This window comes from Sceloporus occidentalis, unplaced genomic scaffold (assembly GCF_023333645.1).
Source record: "Sceloporus occidentalis isolate IW3139 unplaced genomic scaffold, rSceOcc1.0.p SCAF_7, whole genome shotgun sequence".
NCBI classification, from domain to species: Eukaryota; Metazoa; Chordata; class Lepidosauria; order Squamata; family Phrynosomatidae; genus Sceloporus; species Sceloporus occidentalis.
In genome coordinates this window covers 36,320,164-36,342,231 of record NW_028316987.1, presented here as the reverse complement: position 1 = coordinate 36,342,231, position 22,068 = coordinate 36,320,164, and the positions used below count along the sequence as shown (strand labels likewise).

Genomic DNA, 22,068 nt, shown 5'->3' with positions numbered 1-22,068 from the left:
AAAGAGAATGATAAAATATCTGGTAAATCAACCTTTTCCCTCCTAGCTGTCTTTAGAAAAATGACACATAGCTCATTTTCATGCAGAAACAAGATACCCTGGCAATTTTAATATTTTTCAGATAACTCTGCTTCACTTTTTATTAATAATTCAATAAACATGATGCCCTCTGACAGAGCAATGTGTTTCTTGGGGCAGAGTAATATGGTCAAACCTTTAGAAAGAATATAAAGGAATAATTATCTTTCTTTCCCATAAAGAAAATGCTTCTTTCAGACTATAAAGAACATCTCTGTCTTCGTTTGTATGTAATGAAAGAAAAAGTGTTATAGATACTAGAAAGAACCTGTGAGAATCATGTTGCTATCAAATGGCTTTACTTACTGGAAAAATACTAAATTTATCTCCATCAAAGTCTTCGTAAGGTAACTTGTGCTTGATGAAACTGTGGGAGAGGAACATAGTGCACAAATGACATTTTGTTGAAGGGCTACATAAAAAGCTCAATTTATTATTAATACATTATTTCCCATTTTATGCTTAAGAACAGCCTCCTGTACTGGAAGCAATTTGTATTATAATGAAAAGAGCTCATTTATTTGGCCCAAGAATTATCATGTCACTCTCTCACTGTGGGCAACAAGAGCTTCTTTACACACATCCGGAGTAATTTAAACTTTACTGCAGCATTACTTATTATGTTTTCTGCAGTTCACGACTAGGGAAGAATCTCGCTCCATCACTCTCAATTTTTCCTTTCAGCACACAAAAAGCAATGCATAAGAAAAAGCTTTCCACACAACCATCATTCCTGGCTTTCCAGTGTCCTTTGCTCCAATTGGCAACAGTTAAGTTAAAGGACTTTTTCTTCAGCCGCCCCAAGACTGTGGAGTGACCTTCCGGAAGAGATTCGACATCTGAATACGCTGTCTTGAGTTTAAAAGAGCATTAAAGACCAGTTTCTTCAGGCAGCTTATCCAGATGATTTTTAAACTGTGAATTTTAAAGGACAAATTTTAAATGTGGATTATTTTAATATGTGCACACCTTACTTGTCCTTTTAAATTGATGTGCATTTTAATTGATGTGTTTTAAGGGATGCTGTTTGTGAATTGTTGTTTCTTGCCTTGATCTATGGGGAGAGGCAGGTAAACAACAACAACAACAAATTACTAAGAAAAGTTAGAATAGAAACAAGAAAGGTCATGACCTCATTTCGTAAATATTATACATTCATGTTGGTTCGGTGATAAGAAATATGAAGATTAAGTACGTATTTGGCAAATGGGATTGCTGGAGTGAGGTTTAAGCCTGAGAATGCCAGTCTGAGAGTAAAGAAGCAACCAAGCAGGCAAAGATGATCTGATATTGTTTACAAATCAACAGAAATAAAATAGAGAGCATCAATCGGTTTTTCATGAAATTCAATTTACTTAATAGAATACTGAAAGTAGACATTTGGTACACACTTGCTCAGCAAATAACTCTGGAGTAAACACACATTGGACTAGCCTTGGCTGTAATCTAGGCTCTGCAAGGGCATAATGACTCTCTGGATTTTGTATGCAGCCCCATTGCAAGAGGATAAAACATAATTAGCATGGCTTTTGTGGGGTACAACTTTAGTTTCCCAGGGTGTTAACCCTTTGAAAGGGAAACAAAAATATGCACGCACGAAAGTTAAACTTGTTAGAGTTCAGATTTCATCAGCACAACAGCGAAAGTGTGGGTCAGGCTGTTATTTTAAATTTGTCTTCCTAAAGAATAAAGACTTATTAAAAAACAACAACATGCATACAGTTTGTAGTTTAAAAATAATAATGGCTTTAATATATATAGATATATAGATTAGGTTTTACTTATTTTATGTGTGTATACACACACACACACACACAATAATTAAAACCTAATCTATCTGGAGATGGTTTGGGTAAGGAGAAATAAATGTTGCCATCTTTTAAGATAGCAGGAAGATGAGACAAGCTACTGACAGCAGTTACTAGCAGTTTGGAATCTTGAGAGAGAGCTGTTAAACTGCCTCCAAAATTGAGTGACAGGAGCCACATGATAGATAGAATGATAGAAGGAGTCCTTATCCATATAACGAGAGAAAGGATTATGTAATGCATAAATTTTTCAACAATCCCCTTCTCATTCTCCTGGACCGACGTCAAGGATCTTCAGTCCTTTGCGTAGCCTCTGGAATCGATCTCTAGATAGAGGTTTAGTGAGGATGTCCACAATCATCCCCTCAGTGTTGCAGTATTCCAGTTGGACAAGTCTATTCTGACACATTTCATTCACTTTATGAAAAGCAATGTCAGTGTTTTTTTAGTGTCTTTTCACTCTGAAAAATCTTGATGCAGCTTTGATTGTCCTGCATCAAAGTGGCTGGTTTGGAGTCTGTAATCCCAAAGTCCAGGAGTAAGTTGTGCAGCCATTTGATTTGATCACATGTTGCTTTTGCTAAAACACACTCTGCACCTGTAGAAGAATCTGTGATTGTAAATTGCTTCTTACTTGTCCATCTTCCAGCTCTTCTACCATAGAAGAACAAGTTTCAAGTGGTTGACTTTCTGCTTACCAGATCTGCAGCCCAGTCTGCATCTGCGTAAGTGATCAGATGTGGTCAGTTACAGGTTGAATCAAACCAACTTGACTGGAAGATTTCTTCTTAGGATTAAAAGCTTCTTTCTTAAAGTTGCTTTTGCTTTTGGTATTCAGTCCCTGGCTTTGCAGCTTTTGTATTTCATCTCTTTGCTTTGAGTTGTTGTTAACGTTGCTTCTATTTGATTTAGGAGAAAAAGAAGCCTTTTTCAAATTCTCTGCTGCAAATTCTCTGTCTGTTGTTTTTGTATTAAAGTTGTCTTCCATCAAGTTTTGTTTATTTTGAAATTCAACAATTTGAGCAATAGCATCTTGTAAGGAAACATCTCCTTTAACTTGTAAAACATTGATTATTGGAGAGTAATGTTTTAGAAGTCTTGCCAAAAACAGCCCAAGTTTTGCTACTTCTGGAAAAGATTCTCCAACTGCTGTAACTCCAAAGTTGTCATAAATCCATTAATATGCTGATTTAACTTAACAAGTTTGATCATGAGAATAGTTTGATTAGAAGTACTTGGAGAATTAAATATTTTCTGTAGTTTGTCCCAAATTTGTTTTGCATCAATTAAACCTTTGATATGGTATGCAATGCTGGGATCTATTGACAAGCAAATATAAATAAGCTGCTGCTTTCTCTGCATTTTCATCAAACTGTTGTAGATCTTTTCCTGTTTTTGTGGGTCTCTGCCCATTTATTGCTTTAAATAGTCCCATAGTAGTCAGGTACATTTGCATTTTCCATGATCACATTTTATAATTTGTTCCAGTTAAAATTTCAGTAATCATTGTTAGATTAGGATTAGTAGAGGCCATTCTCTATTATTGGAGTGGGGAAAAACTTTCTTGTAAAATTCACTGGGTCTGAACTAGGATCCTTTTCTGGGTCTAGACTTGAATCCCTTCTGGGTGCATAGCCCAAAAACGTGGGGTGAAATTTTAGGCCTGGTACAGACCTACCAAAAAGGGAGGCCTGCTCGTGCCTCCCCACCAACAGGGAAGCCACAGCTGTCAAACCGCATGGCTTCCCTGCAGAGAAAAAAGAATCTGCGAAAAGCGGGTTCTTTTTGTGCCAAACCAGTTGCGACCGAGTGTGCCAATGGCGCACTCATGACATAGCTGGTGCGGTGCGACATGCGGGCCCCATGCATCTGTCACGTCCCAATGGTGACACCTGTATACACAGGGTGTCGCCATTGTTACGGTGCCACGCCGTACTAGGGTTAGGGACTGTGTGGTTGCCACGGGGTCCCTTAACATTAGTATGCCACCAACATGATGCATTTGGCCCGTCTGGACCGGGCCTAAGTTTCCCTGTGTGTTAACCCTTTTAAAGGGAAACAAAAATATGCAAGTATAAAAGTTAAACTTGTTAGAGTTCAGCTTTCATCAGAAGAACAATGAAAGTGTGGGTCAGACTATTATTTTAAATCTTTCCCCCTAAAGAATAAAGACTTACTCCAAAAAACAACAAACATGCATACAGTTTGTAGTTTAAAAACAAACAATAATGGCTTTAATAAATACAGCAAACCCTGGTTATACGCTGGGGTTTGGTTCCAAGATCCCCTGTGGATAACAAAATCCGTGGATGCTGAAGTCCCATTAAATATAATGACCTAGCAAAATGGTGTCCCTTATAAAAAGGTTTGCTATTTGGAATTTATACTTTTTTTGTTGTTACATTTTCAAACCGTGGATGCTTGAATCCGTGTTATTTTATATACATAAAATAACTAAAACTTAATCTAACTGGCGATGGTTTGGGTAAGGAGAAATAAATCTCACCATCTTTTAAGATAGCAAGAAGATGGGACAACCTACTGACTGCAGTTACTAGCAGTTTAGAATCTTGAGAGAGAGAGCTATTAAACTGTCTCCAAGATTGAGTGACAGGAGCAACATGATAAATAGAATGAGAGAGGCAGAGTGGTAGTCTCTATCTATATAATGAGGGAAACAAAAATGTAATGCATAAAATTTCCAACATCTTTATAAAGGCAGGGTTGATTTAAAGTACCACTTTAATCAATGAGAAGCTACCTCCTTTCTTTAAAAATCTATTTCATTCTTTCATTTTCACAAATATGAGCCTTTTTCTACTTGGTTGCTCTTCATTTTCAAGCCCTGGATTTAGTATCGCAAATGGTATGATATAAATCTGCAACTGACATTACAGGATTTATCTAAAATGGGATGTCATTTGGGTTTTTTCTTTGGTCCATTAGCTTTCCTCCTTACTCTGCTGAACTAAAGAGTGGCAATCATAAACAATATAGTATTAGCTGAAAGATTTTTACAAGTTTGTGAAATTAGTTTCTCAGGGATGTTATAATCAATACTTTCTATCAGCTCTGTTTTTCCTTTGCTTCAGATAAGGTATCCATTCATTTTGCTTTATGTTGCCTCATAATCACTGTAACCATCTTTTCACCCGTACATCTAAATTGCTCTATTCATTGCAGGCATCAGTAAGTTTGATAGTGAGGACCTACATTATGAGATTACACAAATCTTGCAAGACAATAATAGCGACATTTTAAAGTCAGATCAGCATGTATATTTATAACCTAAGTGTAAAGGCTACCAAAGCATTTCCAGCTTCTCAAGAATACAGTGGAACTGGGTGACAAAGTCAGTGCTGGCTACATGATTTAAAACCACATTAATGTCAAGATGTAAAAAACAAATGGCAATAGGGTTATACCATATTTCCAGTTCTGCTTGTTCTAAAGGCTCTTGCAGACTATTGGTATCCTCCCCCCAAATATTTTATTAATTATTCAACCCATAACACATAACATAAAACAAGACTATACATATACCATACATGAATCAAGCAAATGGACATATATCAAGAATTAAAATCCCCAAAACACTGGTATCCTGTGGCACTAATATGACTGAGCAGATGACATCCACATCCTTAGATAACAGAAGGAAGGACGACTGCTACAGGAAGGAAATTAAGCTTTTGAAAGACTTCCATTAAAAAAAAAAACTTTTAGAAGATATGTGGTAGGATGCCAGAATGGAAGTATTCCCAAGATCCAAGAAAACAAACAAACTGTTAAGACAGGGATGCATACCAAAAGAAAGATAGAAGCAGATAGTGTATAAGCTTATGACAGACCCCCAAACAGTAATAGGTCAGTAATCTTCATCTCACCATCACCACCCACACATGAAAGCATAAGAAATTGGAGATTACTGCACTTCATTTTTTGCCCGATCTGGGCACAGGTTGAAAACGGGTGTTATGGCACGGCAAAATACTACCGATGCCACACTATAAGCCATCTCCCAAACGCGCTTAGCTCACCGATTTTGCAAGGACGGAAAGTTTTCGTACTTCAAAACTGGAGGGCTAAGTGCAGCTGGGGAACAGGTTGTAGTCTTCTGGTGGCATTTTGCTGTGCGATAACACCCATTTTCACCTGTTTAAGCCTGTTCCCGGTCTATGCGGGCAAAAAATGAAGTGGGATAATCTCCTTAGTTTCACAGAATAATTTCACTGGAGACTAACACATTTAAATCCCTAAAATACTAAAATCTACTGAACATCGTAACAATTTCAATGGGAAGTTTTGCAATGACTAGGTAAGTAACAATCCTCTTCCCTATCTACTCTTGGCCTGGAACAGCAGCCTGATCCAATGGCAAAGGAAGCAAGACACAGGAAGAACAGCTTCTGAATACAGGTGAGGCAAGAAAGCAACTGGAATTAATTCATCCTGCCTGCTGAAATTAGCAGTCATTATGCTTGCTTGGGGGGAAAAATCCAGCATGCAGAATTACCCATGCACAGTCTATCATAGTCTGAAGCAAATCGAGTAAAGGGATTTAGAAGTGGATGTTTAAAACACAGTACAATGCACACCTTTTAATGTTCTTACATAGGTTCTTCAGAAAAGGAAGTGAGCATAGGCCTGGTAAATCATGCATATGTTTCTAGAAATAGAAAACAGATTATTAGTTCATGAAATTTATATATCCACTTATTAATACAAAGATTTGAGCCCACTTTGATAGTATGTGGAACAGAATGATGTCTTCAGTTTTTAATGTGACATGAAACATTATATTAGCTTAATAAGATTAATAAAAATAAAAGTTTTTTAAAGGTGGGAAATACTGCCATTGAACTAAGCTACTTTGTTATCATAAGGAGTGATTCAATTAAAAACCATAAATTTCAGACTACGTAAAGGGAAAATAATTTTGATATTCTGTGAATTTTTTTCTTAGATACATTATCTTCGATAATGTGAAGTGATCTCACAAAATTATAGTTGTTGGCTGATGGGATGTATATGTGCATATACTGCATGCATACATCATGCACCTTTGTAAATACCAGTCATTTAGTGACATGTCACCAAATTAATATATCTTCTGAAAAACTGATCAGTAAACAAAATCTGGGGGCGTTCATATAAGCTTCAGGCTACGCCCATGTCATTTCTCACATTTATTAAAAAATGCTAGTCCCTCAACCAATTACTTCATTATACTATGGACCCTGTCCCATGGGGTTAAAACTCCGACTTACCTTTCCCAAGTTCAGTGCTAATTCAGGAGGCAGCCGGGTCCTAACACACAGAAATTGCCACCAAATCGCTGCCCGGCTCTATTCCAGATGCATCCCAGGACATCTAAGCTGCTTCAGTGGCCATTTTTAGAATTCAGAAGCTTCTGTGTTGAAAAAGATTTCTAAAAATGGCCACCGAAGTGGTTTAGATTACCCAGGCTGCATCTAGGATGGGCCTGGGCAGTGATTCAGTGGTGATTTTTGTGTGATAGGACCCAGCTGCCTCCTGAATTAGCAATGAATTCGGGAAAGGTAAGCCGGGGTTTGAACATGCGATAGGGTCCTATGTTAGAGTATATTTTTATGGATAAGAAAGCATGGGATAATGCGGTTCATCCTGCGTAAGACCTCCTTGTGTAAAATATGATAATATGTGATGTTGGGACTCTCACATTCATCTGAGGATATCTTCTGAAAACATATTAATTTGAGAGCACCATACCCAAAGGGGAAAAAGCATGACACTTGGGCTTGTCAGCTCTCCAAATCTGGCCTGAAATGACAATGGATTGAGCTCTATCTTCAGAAGAATTGCCAACCATCCAGATCTGGCCTGACGTCCCAGTATAGTCCTTAATGTTCAAGAACTTCTTTAGACCAATACTTGAGATGTGACAAGTCATCAGTGGCATACCTAGGACATTTTACACTTGGTGTAGATAACTTCTTAAAATACTCCACAATTTTTTTTACAAAACAACAAAATAATGTGCAGTAAGAAAACGTTACACTGAAGTAAGAAAACAAAAAATAAGCAAAAAAATTAAACAAGTGTTATTTGGCAGCTAAGGGTCTCCTTTTCCAATCTAACTAAATTAAGGAGATGAAACTGAGCCCATGAATTTAGTTAGGTAAAGCAACATATAAACATCCAATCTCAGTTTGAAAACAATCTGCAGGAATTTCCTTAGCCAGAGGTGACAATCTCATTCTTATTGTTGTTAACTGCCTTTGAGTCAACCTCGACTCATGGTGATCATGTGGATGAGACATCTCCAAGACTGCCTGACCTCCACTGCTCTGCTCAGGTCTCGTAGATTCAGGCCTGTAACCTCCCTGATCAAGTCTATCCACCTAGTATTCTTCTCTTTGTATGACCTACTTTCTTTTCTAGCATTATTGTCTTCTCTAATGAGTTCTGCCTTCTCATGATATGACCAAAATATGACAGCCTCAATTTTGTCATCTTGGCTTCCAGGCAAGGTTCAGGCTTGATCTGTTCAAGGACCTATTTGTTTGTCTTTTTTGCCATCCAGGGCATGCTCACAACACTCCTCCAGCACAACATCTCAAATGAGTTTAATTTCTTTCTATCCACTTTCTTCACTATCCAGCTCTCACATCCGTATGTGATATAATGGCTTGGACAATGCTAACTTTGGTGTTCAGTGTCATATCTTTCTCTTTAGGATCTGGTCTAGTTCTTTCATAGCTGTCCTTCACACTCCTCATCTTCTTCTGATTTCTTGATTGTAATCTACTTTCTGATCAATATTTAAAATCTGACTATTTTGATTTCATCATCATCTAGGAAAAATTCATATAGATCTTCTGCAGTCATTATTTTTTGTTTTCTTAATGGTCATCATTACATCTACTTAAGCACTTTGCACTTTGTCATATATAGGTTTATTCTGCTGGGGAGTAGCAATTGGAATTAGGTCATATTCTTTTTTCATGTGCATGACCCCATTAAAAAGGTGGCATGTTTGCAGAAATCAGAGATTAGAAATGTTAGTGTTTGGGTCTTTCAGGCTCTTGGAATTTTGGGACTGTAGTGCAAAACGAGTAACTTTTCCAAAGCTCTGGCAGATACTAACTCTAAAAGCTCAGCTGCCACACCAGAATATTATGTGATATAACTAATCAGCTATCTTCTGTTACCTTTTCCAGCTTTCTGCTGTAGAACTTTTTGGATATGTACATTTTCAAAGCCATTTGTATTTCAAACTTTATTGTTTAAAAATGGAATCGCAATTTCCTTGCTGATATAACGAATAGTCTAAGGAAATAACTTTAAAAGCTTCTGAGCTGCTACGTTTTTTTCTTTGGCACCCTAAAATTGGTGTGTCAGTTGATTTCAGTCTGAGACTGAATCTTGACATTCTGCACTGTGAAAATCCTTTGATGTTAACATAGTCAGGAAAGGAAAGGAAACCAATCTGGAAAGGAGCCACTCATATTTTTTTTAAAATAAAAAAGCACTGTATTTCTTCTACTCACTGACACATTTGTGGCTCGACTAATCTGTAAGTAGCATTAAGCATTTCTCCCTTCCATTTTGGTTTTACAGTTTTTAAGCAGCTTTACTCTGGAACTGTGCTGATATAAAATGCTTCACATTTTCAACAGACAGTGCCTCATGCTAGTACTCTCCCACAAAACTCAGTGTGTTCACTAGGATTTCAATATGAGCTTCTTTTCTTGTTGCTGTCAGCACTGCAGGTAGTGATGGGAGGGGGAGGTTTTTTTTTGCTCATGGCACCTATCTGTGGAGAACTTTCCCTATGAAATCTGTCAGCCAAAGAGTTCCTCAAAACCTGACTTTTCATCATTTGTAATGTTTTACTGATTATGATGGGTTTCCTTCCTTTTCTGTCTTTAGGTGCATTTTATATGGCTATTATTTCAAACTAGGGATGCATTGCTATTTAGTACAGGTATACCTCTATTAACGAAGTTGATGCCTCCCTGGGCATTGCTTCTTTAACAGACATTTCAGTACCAGAGGCAGACCTAACAGGAAAAGAATACGGATAGGTTCCTACACTATCATAAATAAATAAATAAATAAATAAATAAATAAATAAATGGGGGTTCAACATGTTTCAGTAAAGTTTTTATCCAGAACTAACAATCTCCACCTGAGACAAGTCAGGCAAGCCTGCCATGAATAAAAACATTTGGAACCTTTTCAGAGACTATTAGAAAGCATCTTCCAAAATGCATCTATGGATTATTATTTTCCTTTCACCAGCTTCCATTTTTAAAATGATTTTCATTTTGGTGGTCAACCTTATAGTTCTAAACTTTTTTGAAGACAGCCATAGTATAGTGGTTTGAATATTGGACTAGGAGGACACTGGGAGACCAGGGTTTGAATCCCCAGCTACTGGGTGACCTTGGTCAAGTGACATTCTCTCCATCTCACAGGAAGGTTGAGAGAACTGCCTCATAGGCAAACCCACTCTGAACAAGTTCTGCCAAGAAAACCCTGTGATAAGGTCACCTAAGTTTGCATGACTTCAAGGTACTTAGCAGCAACAACCTCTTTAAAATGCTGGAGAGCTAGAGATACCTAGTGAGGGATGCCTATCTAGGTCACGTTTCCCCCATATCTGCTTTAGACAGAAGTGGCCTACGTAAATCAAGGCCTCATTCCCACTTACAAATAAATTAGTCTCCGATCTGAATTGAAGTATCGAATCGAAATTGGATCGTGGTTCCCACTACATTTGCCCCAATCACATTTTCTGTCATCTAATCGCATCAAAATAACCCACTTGTGGTTTGCATTGGGAAATGAATCTGTTTAAATAGAATCAGTTCCTGCACAGGACATCCATTTCCGGTTTACTGAATGTCATAATAAAACAATCCCAGACTGCATCCGCTTCACATTTGTGCTGAAGCAGTACATTTAAGACTGAATTGTGAAATCGAATCCGATTTGGTTCTGGTTCCCACTTGCGTTGATTTGATTTGGTTGAAAAGAAGCAGAAAAAAAATCAGCGTCAAAAAGACGTGGGTCAAATGGATCTAGAGCATGTCCCCCCCTTTCAGAATTGCTTCAGTGATTCGGATTAAGTGGGAACCATGGTAGTTTAAACTGGTTCAAGCCGAATCACGGTCCAGTTTAATAAGTAGTGGGAACGAGGCCCAATGGTCCAACTTCATACAAAACAAATTCCTGCAAAATACAGGCTTGATTCGGTTAGACTCTTCCCTTATTTCTTTCTGTTTTCCTGTTTACACAAGTTCAGTAAGGGATTCTGGAGGCAGCTGCTGTTCATCTTGCTTGTTGTAGGCAGGCATGCCCAGCTACAGTAGGATTGGCTAGAGGAGAATCCCAGCTTAAGCTTTATTGCACTGTTTACTGCAGACATGCTAATATGACCCAACACCAAAAGTCTGTGTTTCTCCAGCCCTTCCTCACCATTCTTCTAATGCCAATGCTTCTGCAACATTTCCAGGTAGACTGAGGACAAAGAGAAAAAGGAATACTTGGGATGTAAGAAGTCTTTGGGGGAAAAGGAGCTTCTTTGCCAGAGGCTTTGCTATCTGAGGAATGCCTGAATTTTACTTGTATTTTTTAACTGTCAGACATTCTGAGCTGGCCAGTTGTGTGGAAGGTATGGGGTAGAAATTTTAGAAATGAAATGACTGAATGAATACCTTCAGACAAAGCAACTGAACTGATAAAGGAATCAAATTTATTCACTGTGGCCATTTGTTTGGCTAATGTGTAGAGGTCTGGTTCAAGCCATTTGATTGTTGTATTATGTATTTAATTTTCATTGTAACCCGCCTCGATCCATAGGGAGAGGCAGGATATAAATAATAATAATAATAATAATAATAATAATAATACCTGCTTTGATCTACCAGGAAAAGCGGGCTACATATAAATAATAATTTATTATTATCATCATCATCATCATCATCATCATCATCATCAGGCACATCTGCAAACCAACTTACAGTGGTGTACAGAGCAAGAATTTGAATCAAGCAGATTTTCCAGCACTACTTGGAGATACCTAGAACTGAACCTGTATATGCAAAGTGTATGCTCTTACACTGAGCCATGGGCCTTCCCCATAGGCATTATATATTCCTTTGATGTTTATACTGACATGGACACTATCATAGGGCAGTATAGTCCTCTAAAACTGGTGCCATTTGAAAAGTCATTAAAGTATGGATGTATAACTTCCACTGTATTAATAATGTCTACCTCTTGCTGCAAGCAATTTGTAGCAACAGAGAAAGCAATAATTAACAGAAAAGTTAATGCTCATATTTTTTCTGCTGTTTCTATATCTGAATTGAAAGTGCTTATTTACTGCATATTCTTTATTGCCTTGGCACCACTGCTTAGAATTAACCCAGGGGCTAATTAGAAAATTCAATTTTCACTTCTGTAACCAGCTTCACAGCAATAACTTGAAAAGAAACAATACTGTAATTCCTTTGCAAACAACAAAAACATTTATATGGAAATCAAATACCCCAAGAAAATTGGAAGCAATCTACATACTTCAGCCAACATATAAAACTGAAAGACTATCTAGGCAGAAGGGAATTTGCTTGTTTGCTTTCCTTCTTGATAAAATGAGTTCACTGCACTGGGACTTCAAAATACCTCTTCTAATGCATTGTTTTGCATCCACACTTCAGATTTAAAGAACTTGAGGAATGTCTGAATGTGGAAATTGAACACAGGAATTTGCTTTATATGAAATTAGACTATTGATTTATCTAGGCCAATACTGTCTAAAGCAGAGATTAAAAGTGTCACCCACAGGATGCATGAATCCCCCAGTAGCTTTAATACAGTCTTCCATGCCTCTTAAGAGACCCTCCAACCTCCCCACAGAATCTCATCCTATTTTATTTTCTTCTGAAATTTTTGTCTTCCTCCCCCAAACAACATACTATCATGGCTTTTGGAACAGCAGTTTACCATGATTCACATAAAGAGACACCCCCCCCCCCCGCCCCAGCCGTACTAGAAATTAGAAATTTAAATGAAAATTGGCTTCGAGTTTCAATTTTTGGCCAGTGCAGTCCACTGTGGGGGCAAAAATTGTCCCCAGCTTATTTGCTTAGTCTTGGTCTAAACCAGCATGGATAGGACCTGTGATGCTCCAGGGATTTCAACTCCCATGTTCCTTTATCACTATCTATGCTGGCTAGAGTTGATGAGCGAACTGTAGCCCAATACTTTCTGAAGGTTCACAATCCCACATCCTCATCTCCAGTCTTCTAGACCCCAAAATCTGATATAGGAGTTTTTCCATTCTTACCGCTGACTGAACCTGAAAACCCCTCCATGTGAAGTGCATACTCTATCACTGAGTTACAGCAGAATCCATCAACCTGTTAACAGTTAAATCCATCATTTCGTAAACTACAGTGAACAAGAACTGATGGTTCTGCTCTTGCCAAAGCTACAATTCCTGTACAGCATCTCTGTGCTCATGTAACCACTTCTCATAAATCACTTCAGAAGGAGAATACAACAAGGCAAAATTGTCATTTCAAAACAGAACCAAAGTCAAAAGGTTAGGGTAAATTTGTAAGATTGTTCATTCAAGCTGAAACTTGGGACATAATAAAAAATAATAAGATGGGAACAAACGTTTCCCCAAGGATCAGGAATATTTTAGATTTGAGATGTTAGGTGTAATGTTATCCTAGAAAGTAACTCTACTTGATATACTGTCAAGACTGAAATAAAGAGCATGAGAAGATGAACAGCAAGTGTATTTCCTCTTTCCTAAATGTAACTACCACTAATTTATCCTTAATACCTGTAAAAACTTTAAAACTTCATTAGAATGTCAGGTTACATGTAATTAACTTCTCCAACAACTTGCCATTTCTTTCTATGCTTTTGGTAAAGCTTACATTCTTGGTTCCCCATTTCCCTCTTTTTTTGTTCTCAGTTTTTCTTCTTCTTAATGGTTGCTTTATCTCTATACAGGTGTAGAAAGTAGCTTTTCAACATGCCTAATGTTCATTCAGGAACATTTCTGAATATCTTATATTCATCTGGCTTCAAAATCAACAAAAATCTAAATGCAATATTGACCCCCCCCCCCAAAAAAAAAAAATGTATTGCCACTATTTCTTACCAGGTTCTTCACTGCAGCCATTCTTTCAAATTTCTTCATAGTTACATTTAACCCCATCTAGAACAGGAAAGGCAACAATTATATAATCCAGAATTACATAATACAGAAAATTATTTCTACAGCCACCTTCAAACAACCTCTACCTTTCCAAACTTAGCTGTGACCAAAGACAAAGACTGTGTCTACAAAGGATATAATCCATTAACTTTTTTCCTGTATTCACCACCAATTATCTGATAATATTTCATGGCATTCCATTTGTAAATGTTCATTTATTTAGCTGTTCAGATCTCTTTCATTTTCTTGCAAGGAATGCACATCTGTTTAAGGCATAAGAATCTTACCCCAATGATAGTTAGCTTTCCACAGCAAGCAAACATCTGTTCAGCAGTGTGCACAAATTAGACTCGGGGGTATAGTTACAGGAGTTTATACCAGTATTCCCAGCATGGCCAGCCAAAGACATATTGGTATCTAACGGCAAGTGCCGGCTCTTGATGAACTACAGGAAAGTCAAACCAATCTGGCGGCTGGTTGGAGGCAGGGCTCCCTTCTGCAGATGCTGGAAGAGGAAGTAATCACTCCAGGAACATAAAAATACTCCAGAATTAGGACTCCAGCCAATTTCTGCACAACAGCTTTCTTCACCCTTGCTCCGCTGTGCAAGTGGATTATGTTGCAGTCTGGTTCTCTCATTGGTTGCTAAATTTGTTATGTGGATGATTTCTCTTGTCAGAACATTCAAGGTGATGGTTTGTGCTGTGTGCCAGCTCCCCTGCTTTGGTGATCTCCCTTGGAAATCTGAGGTTGAGGCATATGGGTCAGACCCAGCTCAGGGACCTATCATCACTGTGTCATTCTCAAATGACAGTGGAAATCATGTATATGGAGTCCAGTTACTACAATCCTGTGGGTCTTCCCTTGGTAGGCAGGTTGCGGCTGAGTGTCAGTGGATGGCAGATGGCCATCTGGTGCTTGGATCCAATGCTTATGCTACACCAAGCTGAAACAATTGTAACCAATAAACTGTAACTATTTCAGCTCAAACACTGTCTGCTGCCTATGTTCTTCCAAATCCTCTACTGGTAGAATTAGTGCATTCAAGACTTAGAAGTCTTGACTGAGGAGCAAGGATGTCAAAACTTAGAGAAATAAAGTATAGGAAATCCATTCAAAGGGCCCGTACAGACAGGCCAAAATAAAGCTGCTTCAGGTCACATTGGAGGTATGTTGTTTAAATGATGCATGTGTCCTAAGAGTCTGGAAGCCACGCTAAAGCCGCACTCCAGTCCTTTGGCATGGCTTCCAGACACTTAGGATGCATGCATCATTTAAACAACATACCTCCAAAGTGAAATAGCTTTATTTTGGCCTGTCTGTATGGGACCTAAGATAGTAAAGTTACTTCTAATCCATCTGCATTCTAGAAAAGAGGGGAGAATTGGGAAGGAGAAGAAGTGGAAACATCCCTAAGGGGTGTTTACACCACAAAGGAAGCATGATAATTAGAGAGGCAAGGCGGACACTCAGACTTTCTAACCCTATTGCTGCTGCCCATTCTGAGGCCTTTTTGATTCTTGAATTCAGGGCATTGTTGCACTTTCAACATCTGCAGCATTGCTAGTGCAGCAAAAATAATACAGAAAGAAAGAAAGAAAGAAAGAAAGAAAGAAAGAAAGAAAGAAAGAAAGCAGGTAGGCAGGCAGGCAGGCAGGCTGGCAGGAAGGAAGGAAGGAAGGAGAGGGGAGTATCTAATGTATTTAATGTTCTTAAACTTTAAAAAAAAGGACTTTCACCCTGTAAAGAATGTTAATATTGTATTCCCCCCCCCACGGAAAAAAATTGATGGGGGGGAATGATGAGGAGGAAATCCCCCCGCATGGCTGCAAAGTTTCCAGAAATTTTACACTTCTAGGCTCAGCATTCTTATGAAGTTTTGAGTGCCACCACATTTTCACAGCTTCTGTACTTCTCTAAGTTTTTTTTGCAGATTACCCGAATAAAGATCTACAGTCACTGCTTGCCAAATCTGCAGATACCACACATGTAATGAAATTTATATAAGCCAGGATTAAGGTTAAAAATTGTTAGACAGACTGGAACCCTGGCTTAAACTCAGAAGATAAGATTCACAGAGATGATTCTCAATTTTTGCCTTTGGTTCCCCCTGTCCCTTGGTCCTGAAACACAGGAGCCCTGGTTTGGCATTCAAAGAGAGCATCGGTATCTTAGTGGATCACAAACTGAATCTGAAGCAGCCTACATATGAACATATTTAACATAGGACCCAAACAGACAGGCCAAAATAAAGCTGCTTTGGATCACTTTGGAGGTATGCTGTTTAAATGATGCATGCATCCTAAGAGGCCGGAAGCTGCACCAAAGCTGCGCTCCAGTCCTAAGGATTGGAGTGCAGCTTTGGTGCAGCTTCCGGCCTCTTAGGATGCATGCATCATTTAAACAGCATACCTCCAAAGTGACCCGAAGCAGCTTTATTTAGGCCTGATTGGGCCCATAGAGAAAAGAAGATTTAAGGAGAGGCATGATAACATGTCATCAAAAGCCATGATGCAGAAGATGAAAGAAACTTGTTTTCTGTTGCTCCAGAAGGACTTGAACCAGTTGGTGCAAACTGTGGTAAAATCAGATTTCACCTAAACATTAAGACAAACTTTACAACAGGGACATCTATTAAGTAATGGAGCAGAGTGCCTTAGAGAAAGGTAGGCTCTCCTTCCCTGGGTGTCCTTAAGCCAAGGCTGGCAGCCATCTGTCAGGGGTGCTGAGCTGTATCCTGCAATGTAGAGCTCTCTGGATTAGGTGATCTTAAAATTAACTTCCATCTCTATGATCCTATATTATATGGAGCTTCACCGATGGTTTTACAGAGACTAGAAAAGTTGTTGTTGTAGTTGTATGCCTTTAAGTTAGTTCCAACTTATGGTGATCCTAAGGCAAACCTATCATGGGGTTTTCTTGGCAAGATTTGTTCAGAGGAGGTTTGTCATTGCCTTCCCCTGAGGCTGAGAGCATGTGACTTGCCCAAGGTCACCCACTGGGTTTTATGGCCAAGATGTGAATCGAGCCCTGGTGCCACACAGACTGATTAATAGCAAAAAATATGTTTGCATGGAAATATAAATAACTTGATTAATGTAAAGATTTCTGTGCATTGTCTTTAATGAGAACAACTAAAACAGACCCATATGTTCAGTTACTAAATCCGGCTATGGTCTAGAGACAGAACATAATTGCTAGTTTTAAGTCCACAGGGTTTGAATGCTCAGCAGTCAAATTCAGTGCACCATTATATTTTAGCTGAATGAAATGATTGAAACTCATGGGCAAAGCATATTTTTTTTCCAAGCAGCAAAGCAGGTCCAAGTATAACAATACTCAGACACAGCTGTTGTCATTTTGATTACTTCTTGGTTTTCATAAATAGGATACCTTTGCAATTCTGTTCTCAACATTGCTGGTGAGGGATAAATTTCAGCTCATTATGAAACAGATTTAGACAACCCGGAAAGCAAATTAATTAATTGGAAAGTTTACCAACGTTCAAAACTGTCACTAACTATTTATATTACTTTATACAGAAGTCTTACTTTATAGTGAAGTCTTGTATAATAATAATAATAAAAAAGACAATGATTGTGGCAGCCATAACTCATCAGGATATTGTGCTAAGAAGTGTCAAAAACTGACAAAGCATTTTTTGTCATCCAAGCTGCACCGCCAAGGTTCAAGTCAAAATTCCAAATAGGGAACTGTCATAATTCACTGGAGCATTGTGGCAGAATATTCAAAACTTTACAGTGCTTTTGCTTGTGCCCAGACAAAAGTGGATTATTTCAAGAAAAAAACTTCCAAATGGGCATACTTCATAGATGAAGCCTGCCATAATTTTATTTAGAGTCTCAAAAACAGGATAGGATTCTCTGAGGGAATGAAGCCAAGACTGTTGAGGTTAAAAGGGCGATGGGGAAATGGAAGAAGTCTCTTTGAGGGATTGCTGGTAAGATTCCTGAGGGTAAAATAAAAATAAAAATGAGAGAGGGAAGCAGGAGGTCCTATAGACTCCTTTGAGGATTTAGGTAGGGGTACCCAGGCAGCATCAGATACATTTCAGCTAATACAAAATCAATCCAATATTGCTGTTCATTTTTTTAGCAAAACATTTTACATAGCTAGTGTCTCTTCTTGTATGTACGTATAAATAAATGATTTTTATCCCTGAATTTTCACCAAAGCATGTATACATAAATGATTTATATCTTCGCATTTTCACCAAAGCAGGTCAGGGATATTTACTTGAAATGCCAGACAATCTTGTATGATTATCTGCAGAGAAGCAGAAAAAGAGAGCTATTCAAAATGCATATTTTATGCCAAATTTGGCCTCAATCCTATTGACTGTCCCAAGTAGAGCAGACCCACTGTGTCAGTGGGATTTACCACAAAGGTGGACCCACCATCCAGCAATAGGATTTAGGTCATTCTTACCAACATTCTAGTTACTGCAGTTGCAATTGTGGACCTACTGTCCTTTTTTGGGAGCAACCTCAATCTTCCTTCAGTTTACCTTTGAGAAAACATGCTTGTGACTGTGATTTAACAGTACACTGGTTTGTCCTCTTTTTCCATCCCTGCTTTTAAAATTGTTGCCATCCCCACTTTCATTTTTACATTATACTGCACTATGTTGAAATATTATTGCAGAATTGTAAGCTGCCCTGAGATTTCAAAATGGGTATGAAGGATAGGATATTAGTCAAACAAAAAACATTTTTGCAACAACCTTAGGCATTACTGGGCTATGTTACGACAACAAAGGCATAAGGCACCGTGATTTCTGTCAGTCTCTTTTTTCCACAACTAGTTACAGCCAGTTTGACTTCTTCCTCCTTCTAGCATCACTTTGCCCTTGGCATTTTTAAAAAAGTTTTTTCCCTTTCTAACCAGTCAAAAAGGTTGTAAAAATTCTTTACTACTTTAATCAACCTATGTTCCATGGGAATGCAGTTACCCTGCACTATAAATGACAGAAATAACTGAATAAAGTTCTCCTTCATCCAACCTTGGCTCACTGCACTCGTAGGGACAAAATGCCCTGATTAGCAACCTTCCCCTCCAGCACATACCCACATACCAAACCATGGCCCAAGACAAATGGGTCAAAAGTGGTGTGCCATTGCCGATACTAGGGTTTGGGAGCACGTAGTAACCACATGTTCCCGAACCTTAGTTTGCAATGGCGGCGGCATAATGACGGTATCCCATCCACACGGGTGCCACCATGACGATGTAAGTGAAGTGCAGCATACAGAAGTCGCTGCGCATCGCTTGCATCAGTGATGCGCCAATGGTGCACTTGTGACGTGCACCGGGTGCCCTTACAAGAACCCTATTTTTCCAGGTTCTTTTTACTGCAGAGGGATGCCATACAGTTTTCCTGCTGCGGCATCCCCCTAGAGCTAAAACGGACACCTCTAGCCTGCCCTTTTGGGCCGGTATGTACCGTGCCTAGCTCATCCAGATACTATTTCTTTTTCAAGAGTGGATATGTCCTCTACCACAAGCCAGAAAGCTTTTGGAGTTCTTATTAGCATCATGGCCAAACATTAATAATTGCAAGAAAGAGTTAATCTGTGACTTTGTTTGATATAATTTTGATTACCTTGGCAGTTTGAGGTTGGAACAAATGGGAGAGCAAATCATCCTTTGTTGCTAGACTGCTTGCTTATGTCTCCAAACTATGTGGTGGGGAGATCGGCCACACTGGCACACTTCTTTGCTGACCTCTGCACTATATAACCCTTGGAAGTCCATCCTTCATTGGCCTTGCCCAGGGTGAGTGCACACCAGCCCAAGAGCCCCATAGCCAGCTATGGGGAATGGATTGCTGCCCTGTAACTTGTTGTGCAGGGTTCTCGTTTTACTACTGACTGCGAGGGGATGTTGAACCCCATCAGCAAAAGGGATGGAATGCTTCTTTGCTGTATACCATCTGCTGCGTCATTTACCATCTATAAAGATTACCTTAGTAACATGTGTTTCTGTTCCTCATTGAATGAAGCCTTGAGGTAGTTTGGAACTATACACAATTCCATAGAGAATACCCCTGAATTACTAAGTGGAGGATATGAATTGTATTGCTGGCTGTTGTTAACTGCCCTTAAGCCAATCCCAACTGATGGCAAACCTGTGGATGAGACATCTCCCGTCTCCTGTCTTCACTTGCTCAGCTTAGGTCTTGCAGATTCAGGTCTATGACCTCCCTGATTGAGTCTAGCCATCTGGTGTACAGTCTTCCTCTTTTTCTACTACCTTTCTTAGCATTATTGCCTTTTCTAATGAGTCATGCCTTCTCATGTTATGGCCAAAGTATGACAGCCTCGGTTTTGTTATCTTGGCTTCAAGGGAGAGCTGTTCTAGGACCCATTTGTTTGTCTTATTGGCTGTCTATAGTATCCTCAGGACTCCTCTCCAGCACCACATCTCAAATGAATTGATTTTCTTCCTGTCTGCATTCTTGTCTGTCCAGCTCTCAGATCCATACATGGTGATGGGGAATACAATGGCTTGGATGAGTCTCACTTTATTGCTCATTTGTGTATCTTTACACTTTAGCAGCTTGTCTAGCTCTTTCATAGCTGTCATTCCCATTCCTACTCTTCTGATTTCTTGACTACAGTGTCCGTTCTGATCAGTTTTTTGATCCAAGATACATGAAATCTTTATTTCAATTTCTTCTTTATCTAGGTTGAATTTATGTAGATCCTTCATGGTCATTGTTTTTGTTTTCTTTATGTTCTGCAGTAAGCCTACCTTTGCACCTTCTTCTTTAAATTTTCTTAGTAATTGTTCCAAGTGTATGATGTGTTCCATAGATTGTTGATGTTCCTGCTTCCTATCTTCATTTCTCTATCTTCTGAGTCTGAAGCAGCTCTTTGCATATTTTCTGTGTACAAGTTGAACAGATAGGGCAATAGAATGCATCCTTTGACAAAGAATGCACCCTTTGTCAAATGAGAACCATTCTGTTTCTCCATATTCTAACTGTAGCCTCTTGTTCTAAGTACAGATTTCTCATCAGGACTATCAAATGTAGTGGCACTCCCACATCTTTAAGAGCCATCCATAACTTTGTGATCTATGTAGTCAAAGGCTTTGCTATGAACTGTATTGAAAGCAAGGAGCAGAAATCCATTCCTGGAGCACATGAAAAGATGCATCAGAGAAGGCAAGAATTCCTGAACTGGATCACAGTTCTGAGAATAGTTTTGACTAGCATGTTTTCAGTAGGTAATGGTAAGAATTAACAAATGTCTACTATGTCATGACAAGGGCAACTGGTTAGAACAAAGGTTTCCAGAGGTTTACAGAAAAGAACTGCCTTTTGTTAAAAAAGGAAACTGCTTTACTTACTTTTGTTTTAATATTTGCTTGCTGTGTACAACATCTAACCCTGTCAAATGTCACATCAGAATGAAACAGAAAGTGAGGGAGTTATTTCTCGCCAGAAGATAAGGCAGAAAAATAAAACTTCTCTTTCTGCTTGAATGAGTTGCATTTGTACAAATCTGGATGGACTGTGCTGGATAGCAGGACCAGATAAATGCAGAACTGAGAAAGGGAGAAACATACACAAAACGCCTAGAGCTGTCCACATAACTCAGAACAGTACTTGATTCCATTACTTCTTGGCTCCATTCATTTATCTCCTCCCATGTTTGATATTGTTAACTGCTGTCAAGTTGACCTTGATTTATGGTAACTCTAAAACAGGAACCTGGCTTGATTTGCTCTAGGACCCATTTATTTGTCTTCTTGGTATGGTAGGCTAGCGTATCCACAGAACTCTCCTCCCATACCACATTTCTAATGAGTTGATTTTCTTCCTGTCAGCTTTCACAAATGTACATAAAAATCAGAAATACAATGGTATGGACAATCCTGACTTTAGTATTCAATTATGTATCTTCAAGATCTCGCCCTTACCAGTCCTAG

At 38.7% G+C, this 22,068-nt stretch overlaps 1 protein-coding gene across 1 annotated transcript in view; it reads right to left on the bottom strand.

Annotated features, from left to right (window-relative positions):
* AOAH (acyloxyacyl hydrolase) overlaps positions 1 to 22,068 on the bottom strand; it is a 106,911-nt gene that overhangs the window by 60,415 nt on the left and 24,428 nt on the right. The window contains exons 5-7 of the mRNA XM_089532593.1: positions 14,056 to 14,112; positions 6,485 to 6,555; positions 385 to 445 (exon numbers count right to left, since the gene is read on the bottom strand). Of these exons, the coding sequence (XP_089388719.1) occupies positions 385 to 445; positions 6,485 to 6,555; positions 14,056 to 14,112 (189 nt within the window). The remainder of the gene's footprint in view (positions 1 to 384; positions 446 to 6,484; positions 6,556 to 14,055; positions 14,113 to 22,068) is intronic.